Genomic DNA, 21,672 nt, shown 5'->3' with positions numbered 1-21,672 from the left:
AGAGTACCTTTTTTTATAGTGAACTCAACCTACGTTTTCAACCTCATCCCTTACTTCGCTCTTTCCAATACCTCATACTTCTGCTTTAGGCAAACAGAAACACAACCCTGTGTAAGTGCCAAGTGTATACAGGCTTGTAGGACAGCCTGTATTTGAATTATCCTTTCCCCTCACCTTGAGTCCACATGCCCCTGTCCTTTAAATGTCTACACAGATGCTAATGTCTCTGAGCTTTCCATGTTCAACTCCAAGCAGGAATTAACCTTTCTTCCTTACGACTTTTCCACCATCGTATTGGTACTTCTTCATGACATAGCTTATGCTACAGTGCAATTTTCGTGAAGGAAGGACTAAGTATAGTTCACAGATATAGCAACTGGAGTGCCTGATAAATCATAGCAATTGATTAGACATTGGTTGAAGGAATATGGAAATTAGCAAGAAAACTAACTTTGCTGTCTCTATGTTCTTGAAATATGGTGGACTCATACTGACTACAGGAGTGTTCAAAGTACCCCTCCACACATTGGATGGTGCCTTGGACCCTGTGGGAGGCAATTTAAACTTTAAATACTCTCAGTGTGAAAGCTCACTGAGTTTAAAGGACTTCAACACGCTTTTATGTTGTGGGTCTTTAAAGTTTAAATAACTTCCAGTCAAGGTTCAGAGACGATATAGTGCAATGCAGAAAGCCATTTAAATCTGGCGTGTACTTACTGCCCCACTGCCACTTCCCTAGGATCATGAGTTGTTTCAATCCAATGATTTCTTTTAGTGAGCATCTCTATGAACTTTAGTTAAAACACAAAGCAGAACTCACTGCTCTACACAAAGCTAGGGTCTTAGTTAGCTCAGGCCAACATAACAAAATAATCGACACTGAGTGGCTTAAACAACAGAAATATATTTTCTCAGAGTTCTGGAAGCCAAAAGTTCAAGATCAAAGTGCCAGCATGGTCACTTTCTGGTGAGAGATCTCTTCCTGGTTTGTAGATAGTCATCTTGTCACAGTGTAGCAGGGAAAAACAGAGAAAGCTCTCCAGGGTCACTTCTTAGAAGGGTACTCATCTCATCATGAGGGCCCCACCCTCATCACTTCATCTAAACTTGATTATCTCACCCCATTTCCAAATGCCGTCAAATTGGAGTTAGGGCTTCCATACATGAAATGTTGGGGGGACACAATTCAGTCCATAGGAGCTAGGTGAAATTTTACCTGTATGTGGTAGCATAATATATATTGATTTATAGAGTTACAAGTTTCTGACCAGGGAAGACATAAGAATATTCTCAGAAGATGTCAGAACAAGAATATTTTCCATTGTAACACAAATGTAGTAATGGGAGGATAACTGTTCTAAATTAGTAATTGGGAATTCAGCCTTCTCCTGGGAAAAGGGTGTACATTTTTACCTAAACAATCAACAAGAGAGGCATGCATAATAAAATTTCCACAGTGTGAGGGCACACAGGGAAAATCATATAAATTCCATTTCAGAGATGAAGAAATAGATACTGAGTGAGGTTCAGTGACTTTCTTTAGTCACAAAGCATGTGAGTGGAAGATCCAAGGCCAGAACCAACCTGGGCAGTCAGAGGTTCATATGCTCTCAGATCCACTCACCACATTTCTCTTGTCCTCTCTGTATCTGAGGGACATCTATTTCCCACCGTTGCTTGGTCTCTGGCTTCCGGTTAGGTTTGTCCAGTTGGAGGTACTGGCAGAATATTGAGGTGGGAAGGAAGATGCCAAGAAATTTTTCCTCTGCACTCTACTTTTGGTAGCATTTCTAAAGCAGCTACATCTCCACTGTGGCTTAGCTTCATCTAGATGGCCCCTCCCTCCATGGGTCCAAACTTCTGCCCAGCAGTCCTGACTACTGGAAGGCTCCAGCTTTGAGGCTTTGGGAACATCCCCTCCCTGCATTGTTCCTGGAGCTGTGGGGACATTAGAGTTTCCTACCCTGGCTAGTGTTTGGCGTTGCCTCACTACCCCAGGTGCTTCCCAGTCTTCTACCACCTCCTTGACCAATTCCCTGTGTTAGGTTTCCTCTCTTTGAAACACCGAGAATGGTTTCTGTTTTCCTGATAAGACTCTGACAAAAGACCCATTCAATATCCCATGAATATTTAGTGAATACCTGTGATGTGCTAACTTTTACGTCATACATTGTAGGTCTGAGTTGAAAATAAAGGACTCCTGGGCTCAAGGAGTTTACTGGAGATATAGATGTGAAAAACAAGAATCATTACAGTAATATTCTGCAAGTGTTTTAGCGGAAGTATTGGCAAGGCTGACAAATGCCTGGGAGGCTGGGTTACCAGAGAAACAAGGTAGTTAGCCGGGGGGGGGGGGGGGGGTCAAGGAATGTGAGAGTAGGCAAAGGGAAAGGGATGAAAAGACAATCTTAGGTAGAGAGAACGGTAAGTGCAAAGAAACAGAAGCTTGAAGAAACATGGAGCATTGGGAGATCAGAGAGTGGTAAATTAAAGCTGAGCAGAGGACAGTGTCACTCACAATGCAGTTTGGGGCCAATCTGTGAACTATTTGTTAGTAGTTTGTGACAAGAAAAGTCACCAGAGTATAAATCCACCAAGTCACTAAGCATACTATTTCATCTGATTTCTTTTTAATTGCAAAACTTTCTGGACAAAGGAAGCAGTGCGTTGATTTATATTCTAGCCCAAGCTCCTTATGTCACGGTGCCCTGGTGATGCACAGTTTGCAGACTATTTTGAGGAGCACTGGCATACAAAGGAAATGGGCAGGGCGAAGGGAGTGAAGCTGGAGAGTTAGGTAGCTCAAGATCAGAAAGGAATTTTTGTGCCATGAACTTCAAGAATTATGGGTAGAGGAATGATCTAATTAAAACTGCATTCTCAGATAGCCCTCTGGAGGCTGTGAAGCATATGAATAAGAAGAGTGAAAGTAGAGGCAGAGGAATGAGTTAAGAATTTCAGGCAGAAAATTATCAAAAACTAAAGTAGGATGAAGACCGCCTGGATATAAAGGAAAGAGCAAAGGGAAGAGAATTTAGGCATACTCGAACAGATTTACTGGGGTGGCAGATATCAGGACCACTGCAGATGGCTGCACAGGTTGTTCACTGCACAACTCCAGAAGGTGCTGCTCATAGAAACTATGACGTGAATGGAGCTCTCTGCAGTCCACCTGCAGAACCACATTTGGAAACTTCTGCAAAAAGGCCAGGTGTAAATGCCCAATAAACATTTAGATCACATGCATATGAACATCAGGAGGGTGGTGAAGCTGGAGATATTCACCTGGAAATCATCAGATATTGATGGCCTATAGAGACAAGACTATAGACGATACTGCCTTTTGGAGAAAGAACATGCTGTGAGAATCAAATGATAGCAAAAGGTGAATCTTGTGACTATTAAAGAGATAAGGGGAGGAGACTGAGGAGCCATAGTTAGAAAGCGAGGAGGAGAAAAGAAACAGGAGCGAACAATGTCCCAGAAATGAAGGGAGAGGAAAATTTCAAGAAGGGACTAATCATCATCACTGTCGAGCACAGCACAAAGGTCAAGAAGGACAAGAACTGAAGAGGGAGCTTCGGAGCCAGCAATTACGGAGCCCTCTGGTGACCTTGCTTAGAGCAGCTTCAGGGCTCGATGTAGACGACTACAGCTTTGGAGCTATATTAGAGGTAGTTAGAGGTAGTTCAGATCTTCTGATTAAAAATCATCTTTTCTTGGCACTCAGCTACGCTTCTTCTTTGAGATGAATAAATAATAAATATGACTACCATTTTCGTCACTCTGGGGACAAATGAAACTGCATGTCACAGCTCTGGGACTAGGGCCCTGTCTTTCTCCCTGTTGGCATCCCTCTATGACTTGCATTCTCGAAGAGCATATTTTCTTATAGCTGCTGCAGTGGGACAGCCAGAGCTATGTATACTATCTCATGGGACCAGTTTCCATTATAATGTGTTTCAGTTCATAGCATATATCGGGCATCTACCATATAGAAGAGCCCATACCAGGTAAGGACTAAGATACGGACCCCGGTCCAGGGAAGCTTTAAGTCAAGTGGGTCAAACAGGCCTCTGAATAGATCATTTCAACCTAAAGCAACAGCGGTGTCACCAGATGGAATGGAAGCATCACTTAGCCTAACTGGGAGTTGATGGTTGCTATCACTGAGGTCGGTTTGGGGGAAAAGAAGCAAGAGTCCGGTTGTAGCTGAGATGATGCTCCAGTGCACTGATCCACAAAACGTGGGCCCTGAACCAGAAACATCAGCATAACCTGCGAACCTGTTGGGAATTAAGGCTCCCGAGGCACCACTCCAGACCTACTGAAACCAAGTCCGGTAGGGACAAGTAACCTGTCTTTTCACAAGCCCTCCAGATGATTCTTCTGATACACGCTACCATAGGAGAACCACTGTTTTTGTGCAAGGGTCTCAAACTTTATGGCTTACCAGAATGACCTGGGAGCTTATAAAAGATTCCTAGGCCCACCTGCAGAGTTTTGGATTCAGCAAGGTTGGGGTGGGCCCCCCAAATTTGCATTTCTAATATGTTCCCAAGTGAGGCCACTGTGCCGTGTACAGCGCTAAGAATGTCACTGCTCTAAGCAGTCTCTGGTCACTTAGTAGGCCTCTAGATTTCACATCCCTACATTCTCCAAAACATATTTATTGACTTATTCTTGACTTACATGACAAAATGATTTTAAGAATCTAAAATAGGTGGTTATCTTTTGGAATATCTGAAGATGGTATGTCAGGTTTCTATTCTTCACCAAAAACAGTTTCTAAACTGAAATTTGAGTCTATGACCAAGGTCATTTGACTCTAATACATCAAAAGAAGCAGGCCATTGCAACTGTAACACTGGAATAGAAATGAGGAGACTCAGCACTAGTCCTTGTTTTGCAACTGAAAGCAAGTTATTTAACCTTTCCAGATTTCAATTAACCTGTAACTGTAGACAAGTCTACAGTCTCATCTCCTTAGATAAAAGACGCAAAGTTTCATTTTTCTGGGCCGTGCCAAGGGGCAAAAATGTTATTGCTGAGACCAATACCCTGAGTATTTTAGGATCAACTTATCATATAGAAAATAAAAAAAATTAGCATAGACCTATTAATCATCTAAACAGATCCTTGAAATAAAATATTTTAGTTTATGACTTCCAGATTATAATTTGGGAATCAAAGTGAAAATAGATATCTACCACAAAAATATTTTAGGCACTAGTCTTATAAAACTGCAGTCTTTTTTTCCTAGAGTCTTATCTAACACTTATCTAATTTCCCCCCAACTATGTGGCATTAGTTAATATCAGTCAACAGACATAAAAAGAAAGAAAACACAAAAGTGATTAAACTGAAAACTAAAATAATAACGCAGGTATGCAATTGCCTGGGCAATGTATTCTGACATGTAGTAAGTGTGCAAAAAACAGAGAAAGCAGACTTTACACTCAGTCTGCTTAGCCAAGAGAAGAGAAAGAGACTAAGTAAATTCAGGTATTTCTAAATGTCTCTATACTTCCCTTCAGGTCAAAGATACTCATTCATTAACACTATACTTGGGAAAATTAACTTTACTGAGATGGCATTTACTTAAAAAAAAAGATTCAATTTACCACTGGTTTCACCTGGTTGATACAAAAATGTAAATGAAAGCTGTCGTGAAAGTCTCTTAAAATAACTGCTACATTATTAGGAACTAATCTCCTCAATAAATTCCAATTAACTAGGTAATAGATCTAGTTTTAACATAGTCTGAGTTCCATACTCTAATAATTACCTATATTTAAAATAATATCATTGAACAGCAGGGATAAATTACTTTTAAAAATAATTACCCTGTGACCCAAGATCATCAACACTTTTGTATATCTTAGTGATCTTAGTGTAAGGAGGGCAATTTATGCAGTAAATACAACAAAAGTAGAAACTGTATAATTATTAAGGAATCAACTAAACACATCTTAGATATTTAAAAAACTAGCGTGGTACAAAGCTGAATATTAAATTCCTTAACAATTTTGAGTAAAAAATGGTATCCTAATGGGTAAAGATAGAATTACTAAAGATTATTAAAATGTTCATTTGCTTCTTATTAAGAACAATTCCATGAAGAACTAGGTAAAATTCTGAAGTGCAAATATTAGAATATAAAATTTTAGTTATCTTAATTGATTGAACTGTATTATTCACTCTTTCAATAAATATTCATTGATTATTATATGTGTGGTACTATATACAGAATCTAGGTAAAATATAAAGAAGGATAATCATAGGACTTCTTTGTTGTAATTGATGATGAGAAAAATTTATGTAGGTGACATTAGGGCATATAGTGAAAGACTGTAATATAAAGGTGCCTGGGTAGCTCAGTCAGTTGAGCAGCTAACTCTTGATTTTGGCTCAGGTCATGATCTCAGAGTCCTGGGATGGAGCTCCATGTCAGGCTCCACACTCAATGGAGGGTCAGCTTGGGGATTCTCACTCTCGCTCTCTCTCTCTGCCCCTTCCCCACCTCGTGCACACGCTCTTTCTAAAATAAATAAATCTTTATTTTTATTTTTTTAAAGATTTTATTTATTTGACAGAGAGAGACACAGCGAGAGAGGGAACACAAACAGGGGGAGTGGGAGAGGGAGAAGCAGGCTCCCAGCGGAGCAGGGAGCCCGATGCGGGGCTCGATCCCAGGACCTGAGCCGAAGGCAGAGGCTTAACGACTGAGCCACCCAGGCGGCCCTCTAATATAAATAAATCTTTAAAAAGATAAAGAATGTAATTTAATTTACTGGCTGAGGTGGAAAGACTCTGGGGAAGCTAGAAATAAAATTGCTGGGACAATAATATTGAGTATCATAAGAAGTTATTTGTGCTTTATTTTGGGGGCAACTGGAGTTATGAGGATCTTAAGTCTGGAGGGTCAGCCTAAAAGCCCAATTTTAGGGGTATGTGGGCAGCCCAGTCAGTTACATGTCTGCCTTCAGCTCAGGTCACGATCTCAGGGTCCTGGAATCCAGCCCCATGTGGGGCTCCCTGCTCAGCTGGAAATCTGCTTCTCCCTCTCCATTTGCCCCTCCTTCCTGGCTCATGCTCACGCACCTTCTCTCTCTCTCAAATAAATAAATAAAATCTTTTTTTTTTTTTTTAAATGCCACATTTTAGGGGCTCCTGGGTCAGTTAAGTGGCTGCCTTCAGCTCAGGTCATGATCCCAGGGTCCTGGGATCGAGCCCCATGTTGGGCTCCCTGCTCAGCGGAGAGCCTGCTTCTCCCTCCCTCTGCCTGCCTCTCTGCCTACTTGTGCTCTCTATCTCTCTGTCAAACAAATAAAATCTTTAAAAAATAAAAATAAAATGCCACATTTTAGATATATTAATTTGAGATGGATTAATCAGAAAGGGGCCAAGGCTTAGCTCATGGAGGTATATGGCTTAGGTTATGGAGTTTCAGTTAGAATGATCAGTAGGGAAATGACTGAAATGGTCACATGCCCAATGATATACTGCCATAGTAATACATAAGGGGCAAGGTAAGAGAGCAGAGATGGACAGAAATAGAGAAGTCAGGTGGTAAATTCTGTTTTGAAGAGGAAGTTGAGAAGGCAATTTTTTGTTATATTCTTTCACTTTGAGATGATGTTTTTATCAATGGAATCTTTTTTCACCAATGGCACACGATCACCGTTTCCACCCCCGGCACTGCTGCCACCATCACCACCTGGACTCCCGTCTCCACCACCACCTCGGCCATGTCTATCAACTCCACCACGCCTACCACAAATCCTGCCACGTCCACCGTAACCGAACAACAAGAATAACAGCCATTGCATTTCCTGAATTCCTCTTACCTTACAGGCACTAGAGCAAATGCTTCCTACTTAAGCCTTACAGTTATTATTTTATAAAGTGAGGATAGTGAATTTGAGGTACAGATATTAGGCAGTTTGCCTGGGATCATAAGCCAATAGTTAAAACAGGCAGGTTTCAAACTTGAGCATTTCTGATTCCAAAGTCCATGCTTTCTCCAATATTTGCCACTTTTTTAGATGCACAGACAACAAATTATAATAAGTAAAATACCTGTACAATGTATAACTAGGTGTGGTTAAATGGAGGCAACAGCTGTTTGTATTTGATTAAAAACAAAAACAAAAACAAAACTGAAGCACTGACTAGATGCACAAGTAGAATAACATAGTTTTAAAGAAATAAACATGAAATTTAAGGGAAAGAGTCAGATATGAAGCTATAAGTACGATCTGGGAGTCATTCACTTAGAGCCAGACTTGAATCAATGTAAGGAAGCAATTCAAATAAAGAAATGGAAAGAGGCAAAGAACATGAATGTATGAGATACTACCATGATTAGGCAAAAGGTCCTAGAACTTTTTGTTAGAAAACAAGTCTGTGGTAGGGATGGAACCAGTAGTGTGTCAGAGAAGCTGAAAAAGGAGATCATTTCTAAAAGATTAGCATTTAATGGATAAAATCTAGGAGTTCTCACATGATCAAGAGATGGACACTAGCTACTGTGAAGCTTACAGTCATATTTGTATGATGCCTCTTGAACCATTACAGCATTTTAACCAGATTCCATCCTCTAGACAATTATTACTTACTGAGTTGAATTGTCCTAAATGTTCACTTGTGTGTGTTCTTTGTTCAGTACAAATTTATCGATCTAGGGTCTTATACAAAGCATCCATGTTATTGTACTATCCAAATCTGGACATATTTGAGAGTGAAAGTTGGTGTTATATATAATTATGATGTCACAAAAGGCATAACCTGGGATGGATTCAGGGAAACCAAGATATAAGATCACCTTAGTCATATAACTACTGAAGAAACATTTTAGTACCTCAACTAGGTTCTGTGGTAGGCTACCTCAGTTGAAATCCTGGCTCAGGCACTCTGTGTATAATAGTGATAATAGCCATACTTATCCTGTAGGGTAATTGGGAAGAATAAACACGCTAAGCAAATAAAGCATTTAATCTAGCACTGAGCACATAACAAAACCATGAATAAGTATTAGTTTTTGTTTAAGTAATATATCCTTTATGTTCTCAATTGGTCATCTCATTTCAGGCACTTACAAAAACTGCTGACAACATATGATGCAAACAGAATTTAAGAGACAAAATATTTCACCACTAGCCACACTTTCCGGAAAACAAAAAATAATCAAAACACATTTTTCTTAACCAAATACATTATCTGAACACAAGCCAAGAATATGCTTGGCAGGAGCCAAGAGAGAGACTGACATGAATCAACCTGCTCTGCTAATTTCTGTATTAGGAAAATCTTGAACATAGATTAGGTGGGTAAGACAACGAGGTTTCCATACTGCTCTCCTTGGAAAAGTGTTGGAGAGCTGTTGGGTTGTTGCAAAGGATACATAAATCCATATCTCCACTAAGCATTGTCTGCAGACACATACTTAACATGATATGAAATTAACATCCATGGTATTGGGTTAATAAAGAGATTCATTAAGAGCTTTACGGATTTATTTTTGTCATTATGTTTTCTCTCCATCAATGTTAAAATTTCAACTACTACCATGAGCAGAGTCCTTGAAAGTTGTTGCCCCAAATAGAATGCGAATTCTTAAAGATTCAGAGAACCATTTGACTAGAATCAGGGGCCCTTCTTCTATGAGGGGCCAGGTAGTAAATATTTTAAGGCTTTGTGGGCCATACAGTCTCTGTGACAACTACCCAACCCTGCCTTTGCAATGTGAAAGCAACCACAGATGATATATAAATAAATGACTGTGGCTATGTTTTGATAAAACCTTCTTTATGGACACTGTCATCTGGATTTCATATAATTTTCACGTGTCAGGAAATATTCTTCTTCTTTTGATTATTTCCACCATTTAAATGTGTAAAAATAATTCTCAGCTTGTGAGCCATACAAAAACTGGCAGCAAGGTGGATTTAGTCTGCTGGCTTTAGTTTGTTAACCACTGGACAAGAGGATTCACTCAGCCTCATAGATGCAACCAGGGAGAAAAGCCTAGCAGTTGACTGCATAATTATGAAAGCAGGTTATAAATCATGGATTAAAAGAGAAGTATTGAAAGTCCCAAATAATATACTTGAGTAACTTCTCTAGGTGTGTTTTTTTTTTCCTTTGCCTAGAACATCTGATGTGCTATTTTTAGGTATGCATTCTTCTTCTCATACTTCTATACCCTTGTATACATAAATTCTAATGTCAAGTGTTCCATGCCTTCCTAACATATGCTGCTTAGAAACATAAGGCAGATTTTAATGTTCTTTCTTAATCTTAGAATGATAATTGCCATGAAAAAATTGTACCTTTTTATGACTTTCATATAGTTTTGCATTTATGAAATTTTATTCTCATCATTTTAATATAGCCACTGATGTACATAATACCTAACTTATCTATAATGTCTGGTTGAAAATATCCACAAAAAGATGAGTTAAAAATTCTAACACCTTCAAGATAAGACTTTAAAAATATCAAAGAACAGGAAATCTATTCTGTAATTACTCCTGATTTAGGATGTGCAGACTGAGACATTATGTTCTCAAAAACTAGCAGAATGGATTTCGTCTATTATAGGTGTACTTCTTCTTCACGAAAGTGTACTTTCTATTACTGGGGAAAAAAAGACATTTAATGCAAAGGGAGGCACTGAACAAGTAGGCTCTTTGTAAGAAAAAAAAAAAAAAGAAACTTTCAGGATAAAATGAGTCCATGCAGTTCATCACACGTGGTTTCTTCTTTTAATCCAGAAAACAGTATTTCCAGTGAGCATTCAGTTTTGGTTGGGATGGTGATTCCTTGGGCAAATTTTAAAATTTATTTCACAATTTTCTAACTTAACGGACATGTCAGATACCTGAGGCTTCTGGAAATATGTTTAAGTAAAAACACTGTGATCTAAACAGCTATAAATAAGTTTTCCTGCTTAACAATTACTTTTTGCTTGAGGATAAAGCCATGAATAAGAGCCTCTCACCTTTTCCTAATTTCGGAATCCATAACGATCTGCCTCTTCTTTTGGGGAGGTGGTGGTGGCAGTTCTTCTTGGGCATGCTTTACCAGAATTTGTTCCTTCGTGGTCACCATAGTTACCGTTTCCATTACAGTTGTCTGTGTTAGTGATGGCTGAGTGGTGGTGACAGCCTGTGAAATCTGGGAGAAGTATTGAAACAGAGGTCATACACTGTTTGAAAGACTTCAGTAAAGCCTGCTTGAAGTGGTGAAGGAAAATAATGAGAAACTGTTCCTGCTTGTTGGTAAATTGACCTTCAGATCAAAATAGCACCATATTGAGCCCAAATCAAATTGTTTTATCTGACTTAAGTTATGTTGACTTAAATCACAAAGGAAAGTCATCTCAAAACCGGAAGTAAACTTAGTGTCTCTTCAATTCATTGGTCAAGCTATGGAAAATAGAGGTGGGGGAGGCAAAGGAGCAAAACTTAGGGTGTCACTCTGGCAGTTAATTAAACATGCTGTTTTAAGTGTTTACCACGTTAATGTAAATTTTACTAAGGTATCCCGGCACCAATTTCATTGCCTGGACCGACTACAGATGTTTATTAGTGTGTTGAATGCATCTTTGGTTATCATATATAGTAATTAGTTATAGTCCATAAATGTTTAAATAAAATCATTTGACCTTTACAATAAGTGACTTTTTAATCAAATAAGTACAATGTCCTTTAAAATTACAATAAAAGGTTAACATAAAGTGCCTATTAATCCAGTACATTTAACCTGAATGTTATTCAAAAGCTAAAAAGCACACCACCCTTGTTTAACTAATGAGTATGTTAAAATATTTGAGTCTCCAAAGTTAGCATTAAAGATACTTCCTGGTTTAGAATCACGCTAACTTTGTGTTCACACTTTTAAAAATTATCTTTTAAGCACAGATCATCACTCCTTGGAATAATATGGTGTGTGACCCAAATCCTGAGAAGCCATCACCTCAGTAAATGGTCATTACCAGATTAGCTATATAATGGCGAGATACCCTCCCTTCCTTCCTCAACCACCAACTCTCTGTCTCACAGCCCTCCTGTTATTAGAACTGAATAGTTACCTGTTGAGATGTTAATCATTATTACCCTTCCAGTAATCTAAATCATTTGGAAGACCTATTTACAAAGAGACCAAAACAGGCCTGCATTAGATCCACTTATAGTTACTTGATACGCACAGAGCCAGGGATCTGGTTGAGGTCAAGATTACTTTGACTGATTTTCTTGAACTTGCCAAGAAATAACAGAAAGGGTTTGGGATAACCTCCGTGCCTCACACATGACTGAGTCCTTCAATGGGAGGAAATCAGAGAAGCCTCAGGATCTTATTGCAGCTTCCGAAGAGGCAATTGACAGTGGAGTAATGAAATCTTTTGTCATGATGTCTTGTGTAAAAATTGCTTTTGACAAATACATTTTAGAAGTACTACCCTTACACATGTCAAGGCCTTAGAGGCTTCTATTTTGGTAGCCTAAATAGTTTTTTTTAAAAGGACTTTAAGAGGTACTGAGTTTCTGCCTATGTCAAGACAAGTTTTATCTTCTTTAAGATCTCCATATATTCATGATTTAGAATCCATCATTGAGCCTCAAACAATAATTATATAGCCCATTGACAAGTTATACCAAAATGAAGGTAGAAAGTAACACAGCTGTTAAAAAAAATGCTTAAAATATAACCTCAAACCTACCTGTCTTTAACCCAAAATGATCATTACAAGATGAAATTAAGTTTACCCTTAATTTAAAAAAAATGTCATTTTTAAGGAGGATTCCAAGAGCATTTAATTTTTTCAGAGTAATATTTTTTAACCATGAGCAAGTTTTTTTGCATACAATGATGGCTTGAAGACAATACATTTCAGGGGGAAATTTTCTAATTTTATATGTGGAGGCACCAGAATGCAGAAATTCTGAAAATGCAAACATATTGTTTACAGTTGTATCTAATGTTATGAAACATTTGTGCTACTGGATATTTGGCTGTGAAGTTAATTTCTGTAGTATTTTCTCACTGATACTTCTGAAATTGGGTAGATGGGCCCACCGAGAGTAAGGTATGGAGAAATGGCAACATCATATACTACAAAAAGGCATTTAGAAATATAGACAACCTTCTAAGAAAAAGCAATCATTTTTAATAAAATAATAGTAAGACATAAATCTGTCATTGTTCTACACTACAATCATTACTGTCCTGTAATTGAAAATACTCCTTTGTTTCCTTTGGGATGGAATAATGAAAAAAAAAAAAAAACAACTGTTCATTGACCCTGTAACCATAGGATATAATTTGTTATATATAACAAACTAATAATTACTTTCAAAACCTACTTCATATAATCAGAATAAAAACCAAATGGTCGTGTACTAAATTTCCCCATGGCTTTTAGTTATTGACTGTAAACACTTAATTATGTGTTAGAATCATTAGAAATACAGACAAGAAGGGATTATGGCGGTCATTTAGTATAGCTTTCCACTTACTGTAGGATTTACTACTCCCAGAAGCAGATAACTCCTTCCGGAATATGGCAGCCAATCTTCCCATTAGCAAAGTTTTTACACCTAGTAAAAGCCTCCCTTATTATGGCTTGGTTCATTTAAAGTTTGTTTTGAATCCTGAACCAACACAGAGTAAAGTAAGTATTGTTTCTATCCGACAGTCTTAAAGATCTGAAGATTGATAATCATGACTCTGATAAATCTTATTTCCAAGTTTTAAAATATCAGGTATTTGCTAGAGTTAGATTTAATCTGATTTTGGTGCTCCAAAACCTAGGTTTCCTGACTTTGGACATCACATTTAATTAAAGCAATCTAAACTTGTATGAGTTACTCAGCAGCTGAATCATGTTTTAATTAAATTCTAGCCTGTATTCTATATGTATCACTACAGAATATTCAGAAATGAATAAAACGGAATCTTGATTTTTAGGGAACTTACAGTATAGTAGTGAAGGTGACAAACACACACATAATTGTGAGGCAAGGTGAGTGCTACGTGAAAAATAGGAGTATGCAAAATGATTACCTGCACTGAACATATAGTAATCAAGGCAGTTTCTTTTTAAATATTACAAAAACAAATTTCCCTCAGCCAGGATCCTCACATTTAAATGTATCTAATGCTGCATATAACACTTATCTTTGTTCACAGGATAAGGTATAATGGAAAAATGTTGGAAAAAACTTAATGTCAGCAGGTACTGGCTTAAATAAATTATAGTACATGCATGTGACAGAGTTATTGTACATGTTTCAAATATTTTCAATGCCACTGGAAAATGTTTACATTATAGTACTGAATAAACAACACAAATGGTAGTTATGTTTTGGCAGAGAAAGCACAGATAATTTCTACTATGGACTATATATTTCTGTATTCTTTCTATTTTCCAACTTTCTACAACAAAACGTTTTCTGCAAAAGGTTGCGTTTGCAGGCAGTGAAAACTTTCAGACCTTTTCTATTCAAATTGTTGTTTTTAGGTCAGTCATACCTATGTATCTTTCGAACTAGGGAAGTATGTCATCCAAATACTTTAAAATAACTGAACATTAGGACAGCTGAAAATCTACTAAGAATGACTTAAGGCCACCATTAAGATGTTTAATGGAGCAGGGTCAAAATTAGAATATAACATAGTTTGAGTGATATTCCACAAACTTTGAGGCTACCTAAATAAACCCTCATTCAGTCGCCTTCCCCATTGTTACTTATACAAGTATAATTAACATACAGGGTTATATTAGTTTCAGATGTACAATAGAATGATTGAAGAATTCTATACATCTCTCATTGCTCAGCAATACAAATGTACTCTTAACTCCCTTTACTGATTTCACCCATCCCCCACCTACTTCCATTTTAATTATCAGGATATTGGAAATAACTTTCAAGTGTCCTCATGAAAATAAAATACATTTGTTTTTAAATACTATTCCCTTGATCTGTCAATCATCCAGTAAAAATGGAAAAGAGTTCCTTTAGACTGCTTACAGTGATTAAAATGGACTCTTTGAGTCAGGCTCCACAATTCTCAAACCCCAGGTCCAGAGTTCACATACGGTAGCATTTAGGGTAGGTTCATTTGTCTCTCAGAACTTTGATTTCATTTCTTCATAGGTAAAATGGGAATGATAACGCCCCTCTCACAAAGGTGCTGCAAACAGGGCTGGCTTCATGACTCTGCAGCTTACGTAGCCCCCCAAGTCCCCTCCCTCAAAGAACCCCATGCTTGGTTTCATGCTCTGCTGTCACACTCTTGACATCCTTATTAATATTTGAACCACAAGCCCTGCATTTTCATTTTGTCCTGGGCCCCACCAATTATGTAGCCAAGCCTTAGTTTCAAGAATTAAATTATGTAATGTCTGAACACAACGCTTTCTCAGTATATATTAGTAATAACCACTATCTGCTCCAAATGTTCGTAGAAAATTTAAAATTTTTTCTCTACTGAACCTTCTTACTCATAAGGTTACTTATGTTAGTTTCCAAAAGTTAAATTTTCCCATTGTGGGAAAAACTGGAAGAGCATTTGCCCACTCACTTGATAGTTCTAGGGTATACATCTTCCTGTATAATAAAGTTATATAATTTTGGTAGTTCCGGAGAAATCAAACTACTCTCAAACAATAAAATTCTTTCTTGCCATCTTCTCTTCCATTTGTTTAAAAACTCACATTTCAAAAAGGAAATATATGCACATTCAAGCCCGTTTAAAGAATATAAAAAGGCATACGATGAAAGGAAACATTTCAACCCACTGTCTCCGGTTTCACAGGGGTGACTAGTTGTCTTTATCCCCAGCTGTTACATTTTAAATTAACTTTGTGGGTGCTGGTTCTTTTTCTTTTATTTTGGCTATATTCTTAACTGCATCTTTTATTTTTCCAATTAACTATTTAAATATTCTTGCCTTTAAAAGTTCTTTGGGGTTACAGATTTCCACTTATTGCAATGTGAGATATTCTATTTGAACATTTAAAGAAATTTACTAAAAGAGATTCAAGCTATGAAGAATCAGTTATCTACTTTATCTTATCATTTTCATTATTATGAAAATACTAATTAAGAATACCTACCAATTACAAAGCTCTTTGCCTGTCCCAGGCACTATGCTAAGTGCTTTGCATTCATTATCTTACTTAAAATACTTAGAATAGTACATGCAATCCAGGCTTATTAAGTGGTAGCTGCCATTACCTCATGGACCCAAGAGTAAATACTATTATTACTCCCATTTTATAGATGAGAGGTAAAATTTTGAGGCAGATACAACTTGTAAGTGGCAGAGCAAAAATGTAAGCCCAAGTCTCAATGTTCCTTTATCCCACTCAGTAGGTATGGTCACCTGATGCTATACCTGTTCAGATTTCTGAATGGTTATTTTCCTTTAAGCAGAGGGTGAGTTTATATATACACACATGCATATATGAAGTCAGAAAAAGATTGAAGAAAAAAAAGAAAATGCACATAATGGCATATGACCATCTTTTAATGCCCTTCAGCTCCTGATAAACTAATTAAATTTGGGAAAAATCAATCAAATTAAATACACCTGAATTTTTTAAACAATCTAATCAGGTTGACAACTGTGGATGAGAGTTTTTTGTTGTGTCATTTTTATACACATAACTTTAGAGACATCAATTGACTTTTAATGGGTATGGAAGAATTGTGGCTTTACAGTTTAAAATATACTGCATAATCATAGCAACAGCTTTAGCTGATAATTGGTAGCCAGGCTTAAAACCATCTCCACAGGCACGGTAGCACAAGGCTCAAATATCTGATGGTATAAGGATTTACAACTCTAAGCAACAGAAAGAATTTATACACTGAACTTTATGAGAAACCGGGGGTAAAAGATCAAGTGCTCACAAAGGAAGGTGGATGATTAATCAACAGGCTATAAAATATTCTATCCCCTGACCAAGGGCAGAGGAATTACCATAGCTAAGCGGAGCATACAAGGAGTGCTGAAGTTCATGAGAGTGGCTTGATAACTAAATTTCATTATTAAATTACTGTCTGGTTTTGATACTGATCATAAGGCAATATAACTTTTTTTTTTAAAAGATTTTATTTGTTTATTTGACAGAGAGAGAGAGATAGCGAGAGCAGGAACACAAGCAGGGGGAGTGGAAGAGGGAAAGGCAGGCCTCCCGCCGAGCAGGGAGCCTGATGCAGGGCTCGATCCCAGGACCCTGGGATCATGACCTGAGCCGAAGGCAGAGGCTTAACGACTGAGCCACCCATGCGCCCCAGGCAATATAACTTCTTGAAAAGATAACAACATTGGAATCATGAACACACTTAGGGCCATATTCAAAAGATATCAAAAAAGAAGTAATTCTCCTATTTGAAATAAAATATTATATAACAATTAAGGTTTATTCTATAAAACTATCTGTTCAATTTCATGTATTTTGTCGCTCACTTCATATTATCTTTTGTACAAATTGCCAGAAAGAAGAGAGTCATGTTGGATTTATGATTCATACTAAACACAGATTTTGAGAGACTGTGTGAATTAACTGTATCTGCAAAAACTCAAGAAGCAATGACATTTATTTTCTTCTGATCCACCTGACCTTCCTCTACACACCGTCTGACATAACGTAATGAAACAGAGTCTTTAACTAGGGATGCAGATGATCACGTGTACATTGAGGGGACATGCGTATTTTTCTTTATGTGTTATTTTATTTATTTTCAGTAGAGAACAGATGTATCATATAGATGTTGAGTATTTTATCTTCAGAGTATTTTAAAATACAGGGTATTTGTGATGAGTTAAATGTACACATTTCAGAAGTCAGTCTTATTTTTACAGGAAGAGATTTTAATTTTCATTATCATCTTCCAGCTGACTCTGAGATTGATATAGCAGAGATAGTTGGAATCTCTTCACCAGTGACTTCAGAGTTTTATATAAAATTTCAAGCAAAGAGAAACATATCACAGGCATTGAGAACTGGAAGGACACTATGGAGATCTTCCTAGCCCAGACTTTCCATTTTATAAATAAGGAATGAGAGTGTCCAATAATTAACTCAGCCCTTGTCTCTTAAGTTTTCAGTGCCTACAGCATTTTATGTTGTTGTAGATAATGAATTTATAAAATAAAAACTATTACGTTGATATACAAGGCCCATTCTCAAACATCTACTTTAGTTGGAGGTAGGAAAAGGATACAGTTAATTTACTTGGAAATTTTCTAATAAAACCTCTAACCTAAGCTATTAACTCAAAGATGTTCTAAAATTCAAGATGGTAAGTCCATGAATTTAGATAGTCCTTTTTTTTAATTTAATTTAATTTTATTATGTTATGTTAGTCACCATACAATATATCATTAGTTTTTGATGTAGTGATAGTCCTTGAACAAGACAGAAACCTAAAATAAATCAAGGGATTTTATTTTAATTCTAGGTTTTATAAAACCATTTTTTTTTAATTGGCATCAGGCTGATTAGGCTTGGAGAACTTTCAGTAACCAATGAAAAGGGTTGTCAACAGAAAGGCTTTAGAGTATTTTTAATTAAAATCATTGGCAGGGGTGCCTGGGTGGCTCAGTTAAGTGTCTGACTCTTGGTTTCGGCTCAGGTCATGATCTCCGGGTCCTGGGACTGAGTACCGCATTGGACGCCATGCTCAGCAGGGAGTCTGCTTAAAACATTGCTTGAAAGGCAAATAAAGAAATGTTCATCTTAATACCTTTGCATCTCTGTATTTGCATTTCTGCTATTACTAAAAATCCTGGCTTATTGTCTTCAACCATGTTTTACACTACAACCATGTCTGGCAAGAGTTTAAAAACTCTCAGCAGGACATCAATGATACAGAATAGATAAATACATACATAATGATCACTTTCTCTCTTTCAGCATCTGTGACTAGAGATAGAGAAATATACAACATAAACATGTACTCTCATGTTCAAGGAAAGGAGGATTCTGGGCACATTAATTTTAGCTTTAAGATATCTGGGCTTATATTTCAGAACAATGCAAAATGGTCAAAAGAAACATAGCAAAATATTCAGGAAATGGAAATGACACGTATAAACTTACATGTGCCATAAAATGTCCCTTACTCCTGGCAAAGAAAATAATTTACTAAACAATGACAAAACTACAGAACTTCTGAGCTCATCTAGATAGATTTTTACATTTAAACACCTAATGCCAAGTTTAATATAAAATACTATAATAAATTATAAAGCACCTGAATATTATACCCTTTCCACAGTATATATGATTTCAGTTAAATGGGGGAAAAGATGGTTTTGAATCACTGAAATTATGTGTAAATTTAAAGTATTATCTATAATTAATTTCTGACTATCCTATTTCCTAACTATAATAAAGGTAAAATTACGTTTAGGGTCAGGGTCACAAACATTTAGAAAAAAAAAACTGTGTAAATTTCAAGAAGCATATTTATAAAAGATTTAGAGGACACAGAGGGTCATTTGAGTTTTTAAATAAGTCAGTCCAGAGTATGTTTGATTTGTTTTCTTTTCCCATCTTAAGCATCCACATAGCAAGGGTTATTATTCTTCCTAACTTTTGGAAACAAAGTATTTCTATTTTCTTACGCTGCCTTCTCATCAACTTAAGAATCCTCAGCTTGTGTCCAGGTATTATTCAAGCCAACCTTGACTTTGAAATGCAAGAGAACAGCCTCACAGCTGATTTTTTTCCCATATTTTGATCTCTTGCCATGCTACTGCTTCAAAAGGTCAAAATCCCTCAAAGGTTTGACCTGAATAGCAGTCAAAAATTCAGGCACACAATGTTCCTTATAAGAGCACAATCAGATGCCTTGTCATTTCGGTCATAATTCCTATATCCTACTGGATTTTAACCATTACCAGATTTTGCTCATTCTTTACACCAATCACTTAAAAGAATTTTTAGAAGATTGCAATATTGTATCATTAATGGGACAGATTCTCACATCCTCCCCCGGCCCCCACAAACATACCAGAAAGTGTGCATACAGGACAGCTTTGTTCTTCAAAGTCAGAACCTTGCCCTCAATATTCTTGGGCTTTTTCCCATGTAATTTTGATCGAGTTCAATTTTACATTTAAGAAAGAAAATCTAGGGCTTTTTTTAGTTATGATACTATTGCATGGTTCTCTCCATCTCCTTTTCATTACTCAGTTCTTGCGTAGCTTTGTTTTTATCTTTCTAAGAGTCCCAACCCACCCCAGCAATGATTGGATTGGGCCTATGATAGTTCCTTTTGGGGGAAAAAAATGAGCAAAACCTGAAATATTGAACTGTAGAAAAGCTGAAGCTTAGTATTCTAAAAAGCAACTTGCCTAATATAAGTCTACTTACCTGCTTCTAACCTGGTATAGTAGTGCATAAATGTGTGAAAATAAAAATTTAAAAAATGATACTGAACTACAAAACCCCTCCAGACTCACTAAACAGTATGCTCTGTATATCAAGAGCACCAGAGTTCTTTTTTTCCCCAAAATGCTTTCATGTCTATGACTTTATTTTATCCTCATCACATCCCAAGGGGCAAATACAATGGATACATGTTGTACTGTATGTTGAACATCATTTTATAAAGAACTATATGAACCAGAGCTAGTAGTGTTTTATTACAGGTTTTGAAAAGTTCAAAAATAGGAAGATGAGTAAGTGCCCTGGGTGGTAGTCTTATAATTTTAGACCGTTAAAAATAAGGTTTCTGAGTTGTTTTTTGTTTTTTGTTTTTTGTTTTTTTTACCAACTAGGATAACAAATCACTAACGTTTTGATGATATATACAACACTCCTTAGAAGGTAGGCTCATTCCAAGAAAGTGAGTATATTTAAATACAGCATTGATAGGAAGGTCTCTATTTTCCCCCATTTTAGGCAGCACTGTGGAAAAACCCACAATGTGGGGATGGACACATATGCCACTGTCTTGTTAATTCAGTGTTTTTTAAAAATATGTTCTGTAGACTGTATCAAAGGCTGCAAGCAGATTACTGGTTTACTGAATGAGATTCTCTGAGCATGAGATCCAGAACCAAGCATTTTAATCAGTTTCCCAGGTGATTATTATACAGATACAAGTTTGAAAACCACTGTATATAATGCAAGTGAACAAAAGCATGACCTACTGGTAACAGTTACATGTCCATAAATACACCCTTTTAAAGGGATGCATTTCTAAATAACTTTCTTTGTAAGGCAATGCCAATCCTTCTGAACATGGTAAGTGACCATTTTACTGCAGCAATAATCTATGGAACCAATGGGTACATATTGGAATGATATCACTGATGGTTTGAAAAGTATCAAATTTTCTAATGCTTCACAATTTATTACATAAATGCCAGTGTTAAGGCAAAGTAACCATGGCCAGATCATATACAATAAGATGAATCATGAGGTGGTTTTAAAATCACTATTAGATCAAGCAACTGATAAAAATATATTCAGTGGAAAACAAACAGAATTTTTATTTATGTCCAATGACTGCAAAGGACATAATTACAATTTACATTCCTTCAAATTTAATATTTTAAGTATGAATTTAACTTCAGAAGGGAGGATGAAGTGTGATTGAAAATCATATATGTTGCTTGATCCTGTTTTCTTAAATTATATTT

General features: G+C 36.8%; 1 protein-coding gene across 2 annotated transcripts in view; it reads right to left on the bottom strand.

Moving 5' to 3' along the window:
• The window catches only part of DMD (dystrophin), a 2,222,747-nt gene that overhangs the window by 1,431,983 nt on the left and 769,092 nt on the right, over window positions 1-21,672 (bottom strand). For both annotated transcript variants that reach the window (XM_073901937.1, XM_025857655.2), the window contains exon 17: window positions 11,006-11,181. In XM_073901937.1, coding sequence (XP_073758038.1) covers window positions 11,006-11,181 — 176 coding nt within the window. The remainder of the gene's footprint in view (window positions 1-11,005; window positions 11,182-21,672) is intronic.

The sequence above is a fragment of the Callorhinus ursinus genome, unplaced genomic scaffold (assembly GCF_003265705.2).
Source record: "Callorhinus ursinus isolate GAN/ISIS: 27379988/994484 unplaced genomic scaffold, GSC_fseal_2.0 scaffold16, whole genome shotgun sequence".
In the NCBI taxonomy this organism is placed as follows: Eukaryota; Metazoa; Chordata; class Mammalia; order Carnivora; family Otariidae; genus Callorhinus; species Callorhinus ursinus.
This window is presented reverse-complemented; position numbering and strand designations above follow the sequence as displayed.